Source organism: Otolemur garnettii, unplaced genomic scaffold (genome assembly GCF_000181295.1).
Source record: "Otolemur garnettii isolate 467f Iridium unplaced genomic scaffold, OtoGar3 scaffold00053, whole genome shotgun sequence".
NCBI classification, from domain to species: Eukaryota; Metazoa; Chordata; class Mammalia; order Primates; family Galagidae; genus Otolemur; species Otolemur garnettii.
In genome coordinates, this window is record NW_003852448.1 from 3,902,485 (window position 1) to 3,913,286 (window position 10,802).

Here is a 10,802-nt window from a genome sequence, read left to right on the forward strand (position 1 = left end):
AGGGACACTCCAAAATAGTGGTAAAGATAGGTGAAGTTTATTGGAGACTGTCAGACTAATGGCAGAGACAGACACACCACGGCAAGGGTCTTCACGGGCAATTGTGTGCTGTAACGTAATTGTATTCCTGCCTGGTTGGGGTAGCTATCCAGCAAGAAATTTGCTACAAGATTAACAGAGACACAATAATGAACAAACACGGCATCGTCTTGTAATTGACTGTTATTAAAGTGCTGTCATAGATGTGTGTAACAAACTCTGCAGCCCCAGTTTTCTAGAGAAACCAAAGCCAGAACTTTTCACTACATTTTTCGATTTTAAGGTTGGAACACAGGTAGCCCACCCCATTGCTCACCCAGCAAGCGGTGATCCGAAGAAACCTGAAGGCAGAAAAATCAACACTACACATAAAAGTATGGTTTAGAGTTAGGGGTGGGTTTCAAAAATGAGAAAAGTGAGGATTTATTCTGATTGGGGTCCTCCAAGATAGTAATGAAATCATCACGATCATTTTAATATCTCTAACTTGTAGCAAACAAGTCTGTGTGTAAAAGCAACAGCAAATAAGAAAACTGCCGGAGAGTCAGTTTTCTCTCTTTCCATTCATATTTTAATGAGGTTAGTGTCTCTGAGTCGTCCTGGAGGGCGGAGGCAAGGCTCCTGGAAGATTTCAACAGGAGATGCTTCATTGACAAGCACTTTTCAACATCTTCACAGCGGAGAAAGACAGACTTAGTTTATTCCACTTGTCCTAATACTTACTGCAGTCTCAAAAATCAAAACACTCTGAGAGAAAAGGCTCAATTATTCTACGAAGGGTCTTTAAATTTCCTGAAGGCAGGTCAGCCAAGTGACATCATTTTAAATTCTAATCGTGTACATTTTAATGTATAAAGAACTGCAATGCATAAACATCTTTTTTAAACTGTTTTTTCAAAAATTTGATGCTTTGGGATTTTAAGGTCAAAACATTTTAAATCTTTCGTAAAATGAACTCTACTCATTCCATATTGGCTGTTCTCCCTATCCTGTGTTCAGTGGATGTCGTGGTTCTGAGCTATCTTTACTCTCAAAGAATGTTTACTGGGAGGCTAATTACATCAAAAAGCCAGTCAGCCTTCACAGACTTACACAGTTAGAGAAATCCACATGTTGATTCCTTAAAAATAACATATTTGTGTTAAAACAGGCACAACAGTACTATCTTCAAACATGTAAAATTATACTTTCAAAATCAGGGGGAAATAAACCATCCCTCATTAGGTGGAAAGTTGTAACATGGGGGACTGTTTTCAATTGGCCCTCAAAAAGTAAGCTGAGAAAGGCCTTCCAAAATCACAATTTCACTCAAAACTTTTGTGTCCAGCAAGTTTTGCAAACAGCTCATAATGTTTAGGGGATTTCTAAAGATACTTACTAGGATGGCCTCTAGGCAACATGAACTCCAAACTCCGTGGTGTGTTAGGACAGAGCCGGTGTTCCAGGAGGACTGCGCTGGTAAAAGCCTCTCCCAGCAGCAGATTCTGGCCTCCTGGCAGTTCTGCCTTCCCAGCCCCCATGTAGTAAAGTATGTTTACTTTTCAGATGGGGGAAGGCAGGGAGGCAGGGAGAGAGAATGGATTTCTTGATTATAGTTAGATTTTTTAAAGGAAAGAATCTACTCTTCACTTTCAAGAAAAACAGTGCTTTATTGGCATCCAGAAGCTACTAGGAACATCTTTTGTATGTGTCTCTTAAGGGTATAATACTTAAAGCACATGCATGGGGGGCCCCTAATCTTTCTGATAATGATCTGTGTCGATTAATTGTAAGGTAAGAATTTATCTCTGTATTTTATACTTTTTCCAGTGGTTAATGACACGTGTTTAATCCTAAATTTCTGTAAATTCATAAAACAGATTTTCTGTTTTGTTTGTTAATTTATGTCTTGTGTGTTACACGTGTTTTACAAGTAGCAATGCTTGAAAGCCCCGATCAAAGCATAAATAAAAGCAGCTCGTGTTTGGAGTGTGCAGTGTGAGCCGCTTACACGGTACAGTTTTTGACTGCAAACATTTTAAAAAATTAAGACACTGAGAGTCTTAAAAACTTGGTATTTTAGCAAGTAAATGTGGTGGTATATTCTAGTTGCATTAACAGTCTAACTGCAAATTTGAATGCGTGGGTTTTGAAAGCAGTTCCCAGCGAAACTCAGGTTGGGGGGACGAAGGAGGAAGGGTCTTTACCTGTGCACGTCATAGCGCAGTTGATGGAGAATCGCTGGCCGTATTCCATTTCCCTCTTTCCAAGTTTCTTTTTAAATGTTTTTACAAAGTTGATTCCTTATTGAAAGTGGGGGGACAACAGTGGGGATACTGGGTGGCGTATAATGGAACCTAGATTTAAAGAACACAGACGCACACCCACCACCCTGCGCTTTCATGTTAATTCTGCCGCTCCGGCTGATCAGATTTGTGGCCAGATGGCGGTGAAGCGCGGAGACCCTTTGTGCGCCCCGAGCGCCTGTGAATGTCGCGCGGTCGTTGGCACCGGAAGGGTTCATACTGCGTCTGAAAGGGGACAATGGAGGCTGGATATATCAACACTGCAGAAATCGAGTTCATTTGCGATTCAGCCCCTTTCACTATGGTTGTCAAGCAAACTTCCTACTTTGATCAGTAGAGGGTGGAGAGGGAAAAGGCCCGCAAAGGCCGCGGGCTGCCGCGCGGTCCGGGCGCCCTTGGCGGCTCCACGCCCCCTTCCGGAAGGAGCCGCGGGGACGCAGCATCCTGCACCTTGACCTGTCTAGACGGCCCAGAAGTTTTTGTCTTGGTTACCAAGGGCGAGGGGTGATCTTTGACCCGCGCCCCGGGCGGAGGTGGTGGCCAGAGGGTCCTGCTGCCTCCTCGCCGGATTCCGGAGGGAGAGGGGCGCGCGGGCGGTGCACCAGCTGTCCCGGGAGCGCAGCCCGCGCGGAGAGGGCTCCCTGCGCCCGCGCCCTCGCCCTCGCCCGGCCGCTGCCCGCCGGCCCTGGACACCAGCGGCGGCCCAGCGAGGCGACGGGCGGAAGGCAGGACTTCTGGCTTCTCCAACTTCTCACCCAAGTGAGGGGAGTTCTGAAACCGGACCTGAGCGCGCTCTCTCTCTTTCTCTTTGCCAAGTAGATGGATCATAGCCTTTCTCTGTGCTTCGTGCTTTACTCTGTACGTTCTATGACTCACAACTGATCATATGCGTATAGGTTTAGGTGTGTAGTTTCTAGTCTGAAGGTAAGTTTTTTTCCTATCCACTTTCATATCTATGTATTTTTAAAAACTAGAATTTGAGCCGACCCCTTACATTGTGTAAATATTAGGAAAGAAGCCCACGTTTGCAACCCCGGGACTGCATTTTAATGTATGTTTCCGTACTGCTCCCGGAAGGTCTCTGAAGTAACTCTGACATTAAGCGAGTCTCCTTACCGGAGTTTCTTCCAGATCCCCCTGGCACAGTCCGAGGCCTTCCTAACGGACCTCTTGGATAAAGTCTGTGAGCGAATGAATCACTACAAGCTTGAAGAAGACCCAGTGACCAAAGAGAGAACTTTCAAGAGATTTGCTCCAAGGAAAGGAGAAAAAATATACAAAGAATTTAAAAAATTCTATTTTTATTCTGATGCTTACAGACCTTTAAAATTTGCGGTAAGCATAGACACGCGTTTCCGGGTTCTCTTTTTGCTGTTTGCTACTCTTTTTGTCTTTGAGTTTCAAGACACTAAATGCACCTGTTTACTTTGCCTTGCTGCTTTGTTAAGTGTTAACCATGCTGTTAGTGCCTTGCCTTTTGAGACCCTGAAGGGGTTGTGATATTTTATGGTGATCAATGGAGACATTTAAGTGATCTTTTACAGGAACCACTGTTCACAAACGCCAGCGACTTGAAAACACAGTTGCACAATCCTTTGCTCAAAGTATTTTGCTCATGTGGAGACTTGGGAATGGTCTCTGTTGGGGATGTTGCCAAGGAAGGTCTTTCATGGAGTCCCACATAAGGAATCGGGGGCTGTAGTTTCTGGTTTAAAATCCAAGTTAAAACGAATGTCATTTTCGAATATTTATAACCAAATAATACAGGGGGTGGCACAATCATCTCTTTTTTACCTAAGGCTTCACAGAGCAGAGAGACTTTCTTCCTGAGTTAATTCAAGTATTCTAGCACAAACTAAGTTAAACAAAGGCTTAGGTATGATAGTTGGCTTAATGCCAAATTTCCTTCCAGTAGAATGTTTATTTTCCATGAATGTGGGCCTGTGGCTTGCTAGAATGTGCTGGCAAAACATACTGCAATATATTTCATTTTACTCAACACTGTTGAATCAGACAAAGTGATGGGCAGACCTGTTTTAAAAATGTATTAAGTTCACACACCGCCCAAAATGTCAGGCATGCTGAAACCTTGAAATAGGGGCTTTAGCTGACTTTTGAAGATTTCATTTTAATTAAAAAGTAAGGACAATAAATCAGGGTTAAAAGTACCATTGAATAGGAATAGCAATGAGCAAACGTTTTTGTGTCTCACAGGTTTTAAATAAACATGTTAAAGTTGAATTTAAATATTTTAAAATGTTGTCCAAATTTTTCGAGTCTTGCTTAATGAACTCAAAATGATTTACAAGTCTCTAGTAAGTGCCTTTCAGCAACTTCACAATGCCTAAAAGTGTGATCTGGTAGTTCTTTAACAAAGAAATTTACTCCAGTTAGAATTTAAGATTTTCAAAGGCAAGAGCAAATTTGAGCTCCCTCTTCTCTGAAATGTCACATTTTGGGGGGAAAGTGAAGTGAAATTTCGGATGAGGAACTCCCCTAAGTAACTGTCAAGCATGTCCTCCACAGAGAAATTGAAGACGCATTTGTTTTGATTGCTGAGAAGACTTAATTGTTTTCACACTTTCAAGCCACAAAATGGATTATTATGTTAAACCTGAAGGAAACTGGCTTAACCATTTCAAGGATCTCTAAAATACTTTTTTTTTTTATTTAATTAAAAAGAATTCAGACGTTCAGCCCCCCTCATAGCAGGCCCATTTCTTCCTGGGGTTTGCATTCTAGTTTAAGGAGGAGAAACAAACAGAAAGGGCCGGTTTCTTCCCCAGCCTCCGGCAGCCTTCAGAACACCTAATCATTTAGTTTAGTCCCAGGAAAATGATGCATTTAACATTCAAGGAAGAGGTTGAATGCCATGCAGTGATGTAGTAAACCAAAAGGGCCAAGAAAAATGGACCACCTTAACTACATGGTTTCAAATTTTTAGCTAATAAAATGTTGCTAAGTCCTTCCTAACAAGGTGCCCCTCCACTGTGCCTCTGTACACATGTGTTGTTATTGTGTCTCTACAGTGTGAAACTATAATAGAAGAGTATGAAGATGAAATCCTCTCCCTTATCACCCGGGAGGCACGCCATCTCACTGACAGGCTGTGCAGCGAGAAATCAGGTACTGTGTCTGATGTAGCACGGCCCGTCGCCTCGCTTGCTGGCTCGCTCTCCCCCACCGCAGTCCTGTCCCAGTCCGCAGCCCGCAGCCCGCAGCCCTGACACAGGCGCTGCCGCCTCCACTGCAGCAGAAATGCCACTGTGTGAGCCACGAGGCAGTGTGGCTTCCCTTTCTTTCTTCTATGTTTGAAACAAATTCAGGCATTCTCAGTTTCCGGTTGTAGTGGACCCTGTTCTCATTCAGGATCAGATGGATGCAGAGCCCCAGCTTTTTAGAAACTTTTAGGGATGGGATTTTCTATTCTGATCCAGGAGAGGAGAATCTCATTTTATGACTTTAAAGTATTCACTACACCAGCAGAAGGTGGGATTTTAATATTGTAAGAAAGTTTTGAAGTGTTTTTGTCTGGTTGGGGGAGGGGTGCTGGGTAATAGCTTTCATGTTCCTTTCCTATATCTATTTCATAATTTTTTTTTTTTGGCTTACAGTGTAGAAAGTAATACTTGGCTCATATTCTGAAATGCGTACCTACACTCAGAAGCTAGAAAAATGAGCCAAACTTTATTTACTATACGTGAAGTTGAAAGATGTCATCACCGGCCCTTCTGTCTGCTGGGCCAAACATAGGTCTTTAGTTACATCATTTAAAAACTAGTTTAATACCTTTATGAGAATGTAGGAGAAATTGTACATTCTTTTAAAGTATCTTTGGGAAAAAAAATAGACATGTAAAGACAGTGAGTTAGAGCCAATGGAATACTTTCAGGCAATGGGGTCGTGTAGCAGTCAGTAGTTAGGGGTTGTTTACAATAAAATATAAGATCCTTATAGCCATGTATCAAATTTAGTGCCAAAGCCCTTAGAATAATGGTTGTTAAAAGTTATTTTAAAAGGACATAAATTCCACATTTAGCAGAACAGGTAAATTTGGGTTGGTTTCTTTTTAAAATGTAGTTTTCATGGAGCTTTTGAAAGAGTACAGTGACATGATGGAGTCAGGTTTTTTCAGGAGTTTCCAATTTTTTTTTCTTTGATGTCAGGTATATATGTAGGAATTTGTGATGTTCATAGCCACAACTTCCCAAAAATATTTTTGAAGCCTTTCAAAAATTTCGGAGATGTGTATATGCATTAAGATACAATCAAAAACATGATGAACGATATTTGACATATTTATTTTCTTATTTTTTTCCTTATAAAGAATTTGGATGTGACATCACCATCTATGACAAAATGCAAATCATTTGCTCTGTGAACACCCAAATGTTCCAAAAGGACTTGAGTTTCACCAACTGTTATGGCAGCAGTTGCCCCAAATAATAAGACTCTAGGAAAGACTCTGTTTCCAAGTTCAGCAATATGACTTAATTTCAGGGATATTAACTGTCTATCTTGGTTCCTTCTGTATCATTAGAATGAAATTAACGTTAACTTTGAGAAAGTGCATTGCCAGTATAAGATAAAGCATAGTTAGACAATTGGCATTTGATCTTTTAAAAACGGATTAGGTACTTAACCACTTTGAACAGAACTACTGTGAGTAAAGGGAACCACTCGGCCCCATAGCAAGGTGGGCAAGTCCTTTCAGGTATGTTTCCTCATGAAACATATTTATGGATGTTCTAACCATTCACAAGTTAAAAACTGAGAATAAATCAGTTCTAAAAAGAGATTAGCCTCCCCCCACCCAGCAAAAACAACTACTGTTGAAATGAGTTAACAGCATAGCAACAATAGAGTTTTTTCAGATTTAAAAAGTTTTGCAAGAAAAAGCTAAAGCAACACATTCATGATAAAAACTCAGGTGTACCACATAGCAACAAAGAACTGTATTTTAGCATCCTGGGATGGTTGGAGACAAGCATGTGAAAGGTGACACTTTTGCCACATAGAAAAACTCCAGATGCATTCAAACACAATCCAAAATACAAGTAGTGCACTTCCTAACAGAGTGTGACACTCACACTCTGTCTGTAAGGGCAGGACTTCACCTTGTTCCATCAAACCACATATACCACAGCTCTGCTGTGACAAGCTTTCCACAGAGTAAGTGTTGTAAAGATGTGACCGTGCCTGTGTGTGCACACGGAAGGCTGTAACACTGTACATTACAAGATAAACTCTTACTGAGCGTATATTGTATGCAAGACACTATACTGAGCTATCAAGATATTCACATATTGCTTTTAGGAAGATAAATAATTACTTAGAAAATAGATATTTGTAAAACTAGAGATTTTGTTGGAAGTTTAGTTCCTTCCTGTACTTTGAAGGTGAAATGTTGCCTTTTTACTACTTAATGCCAATCATTTCACTTATTTGTGATAATTTATTACTATTACACTAAACAAGTAAGGGCACATTTACAGAATCTTCAAAATATTAAGGCCCTAACATCCACCCATACACAAAAACAAATGGAGGGAAATAGAGAAAGCATATGTCAAATTTCAGATAACTGTGTTTGGATTGAAAAATAACATCGGTGAGATTTTCATAAACATGTGTCATATTTTTGATAAGTAGAAGAAAGATCCCAATGAGTGGTTATAGGTTTGCAGGTGACTCTGTGGGTGCCATTATGATTTTATACACTAGATAGAATAAAAATGATCAAATACACTCTGTCCTTCAAGTATGAGAGTAATGGGAGGTTATTCTTCATGTAATCTCTTTTCCTAGGTAAAAAACTAAAAATAAGTTCATTAGATTTTTTGGTGGAGTATCTCGTAGCATATAACCCAGGCTTCTCCTAATTGGGACTTTGATGTCTTGAAGTGAAAATAGTTAGAATCTTAATATGATGTAGGGTCATGATTGAAGGTAAGCTGCGTTCCACGCAGGGTACGGACATGTCACTGCAGATGGTGAATGAATGGATACTCTGATGTTTGTGGAGGTATTTGATAAATACACTGTGTGACGGTATAAAATACAAATACAGAAATATATTCTGTGTATATCGATTATGCTTTGATTTCAAATCTTAACATTTAAAAACATCATGATGGACGAATTTGCCAACGTAACCGTTTTGAATGCAATATGTGAACACGATATCAAGTATCTAGAAATGTTTAGCCACATTTAAAATGTAAAAGCATGTGTGCCTTTTTGTATAGCTCTCTCAACACTTACGGGGGTGTTAAATTCTGATATGATTATACCAAAAACTCGCCTATTTTAGGTAAATCATTTAACTAAATAATCCATAGCCTTTTTCAATAGTGTTTCCACTAATTACTTCCAGTTGGAAAAGTGGTGTGTGTCTGAGTATCTAGCTTCCTATCTGGTCATTGGCTTCAAGGCCAAGTGTGCTGTACCCTTACAAGCTGCAAAGTGTCTCCAAGCAGATCTTAAAATACTCCCAGAGCTGTGGGTGAAATGATGCTATACCTTGACCTTGCTTTAAAAAAGATTGAAAGATGAGACAAGAGCTGCAGGGCCTGGTCACTATGGAAGCTGGCTGTGGGGTGCAGCTGTACCCTTCTTTCTGCTTTTGTCTATATTTGAAAATCTCCTAGTAAAAGTTCCAAAAATATGCTCCCATCAGAATGTACTTTTTGCATAGTGTAAATGACTCAACGGGCTGGTACTTAATGTGATAGTGACGCTATTTAATTTTTTTTTCCAGATCTGTGTGAAACTTCTCCGAATCATACTGAACTCTAGGAATGACGTGCTACTAGTTGTAAGAGAAGAGTCCCGTCCCCAGGTCAATGCCGTCCCCAGGTCAATGCCGTCCCCAGGTCAATGCCCGCGTTTTATGTTGGTGTGTCGTCTTTCCTGATTAGAAATTCTGTCTCTTGTTTATACTACATTTGTCTCATGTGATTTTTTTTTGAAAATCTGTTGCTTGGCATCATGACAAACCCTGGCCCTTTCTATAGGTGAAACCAAGGAGTATGTAAAACTTAAATTAGCTTTGCAGATTTTGATAAAAAAAACAGCCTTGGCAATAAAGCATTTTATTCAGGATTGGGGAGGGGAAGTGAAGTCATTTCATAAACAAAATAGGGCTTTCCTAAAGTGCAGTGAATATTTTGTAGCCAAGGTGAATGCACACAGGAAGACCTGCAGACACCATTTGATAAGAACTTGATTGCATGTCTCAAATACTTCACTGGCCACAAAGCTGAGAAAATAATTGGCAACAAATTCCAAATTTGGTCTTCTGAGTTAGATACGGCTTAATGATATGGTTAGATATGGTTAAAGAAACAAGCCCATTTTTTTAAAAAAATCAGGAATGAAATCTAAATTTCTAGAAACCATAAGTTAAAAAACTTTTCATCTCTAAAATTTAGTGGAATTCATAAAAAAACACCAATATTTTATAGTGAACAGTAATCATATTGGTCTCTCCTGAGCATGAACTCTGAGCCCAGGTGATTTAGAAAGGTAATTTATTATTACATCCCGTGTTGACAGAGGACACTAGGGCTTTGCTTTATTTTACTTTGAACTCTCTTGGTTTTTGTTGTTTTTTTGGTAAAGATTTTTGGCTAACATTTAATGTGTAGATTTTACTACTAAATAGTCTATCATTCTTCTACAGGGACATTTTTGGGAGGTGTGGAGATGGAAGAGGGGGTGGAACCTGGGGGAAATTACTTTTTTGACCACACTTAATGCAATACATACTATAGTAATAATCACTCTTGAATATTTTGTTATCTTTGATAAATTTGCATTCAGTGGAGTTGGACCTAATTATTTAAAATGTCAGGTGATAGTCTGTGCCTGTTTTTAAGAAGAAATTCTCCTTTGTGTCAGTGAGAACTGAGAGGGTTGGGTGATGCAAATTCTTGCTCTAAAGCAAGAATTGGTCCTGTGGTCATGCAGTTGCCTAGAAAGCACCCTGTTCCCAGAAAAGGCTCAGCTGACTCCCACAGGAAACAGCTTGTAAATTTAGGAAAATTTACCAAAATTAAGGGGAAGAGATTTCCACACCCCCTACCTCTTATTAAAAGTCAGGTTTTAAGGTAACGTCACTTAGTTATCTGGGAAACTGAGAAAATGTGTGTGTATTTGGTATATTTGCAACTGCTTAAGTTTTCTAGACCCTAAAAAACACACCAAGCTTGCACACTAGCTGCTATGCAGGGAACGTAGGATTTAAGGATAATTAGCTAGAGTTTCCAGTAGGGTAGTAAAATTATTATTTAAAACATAGTCTGTGTATCTTTGTTTAAATGTATCCATCCAAGGTTAATTTGGCATTTGAAATAGTATGTCATAACATTTTCCTAACTTGGGCTTTCTCAGTGAATGTCCTAACAGGGAACATTATTTCTTAACATGGTAGAGACCTTTAGGAGAACAGGATGGGAATTGTGCACTAAGTAAGCT

The 10,802-nt window shown here is 39.9% G+C and overlaps 1 protein-coding gene across 1 annotated transcript; it reads left to right on the top strand.

The window, feature by feature from the left end:
* Positions 1-3,515: 3,515 nt before the first annotated feature.
* On the top strand, positions 3,516-9,122 carry CNPY1 (canopy FGF signaling regulator 1). The gene is made up of 3 exons (XM_012806506.1): positions 3,516-3,659; positions 5,354-5,450; positions 9,085-9,122. Exons 1-3 carry the CDS (start codon positions 3,516-3,518, stop codon positions 9,120-9,122), a joined length of 279 nt encoding a protein of 92 aa, XP_012661960.1.
* The last annotated feature ends 1,680 nt before the right edge of the window (positions 9,123-10,802 follow it).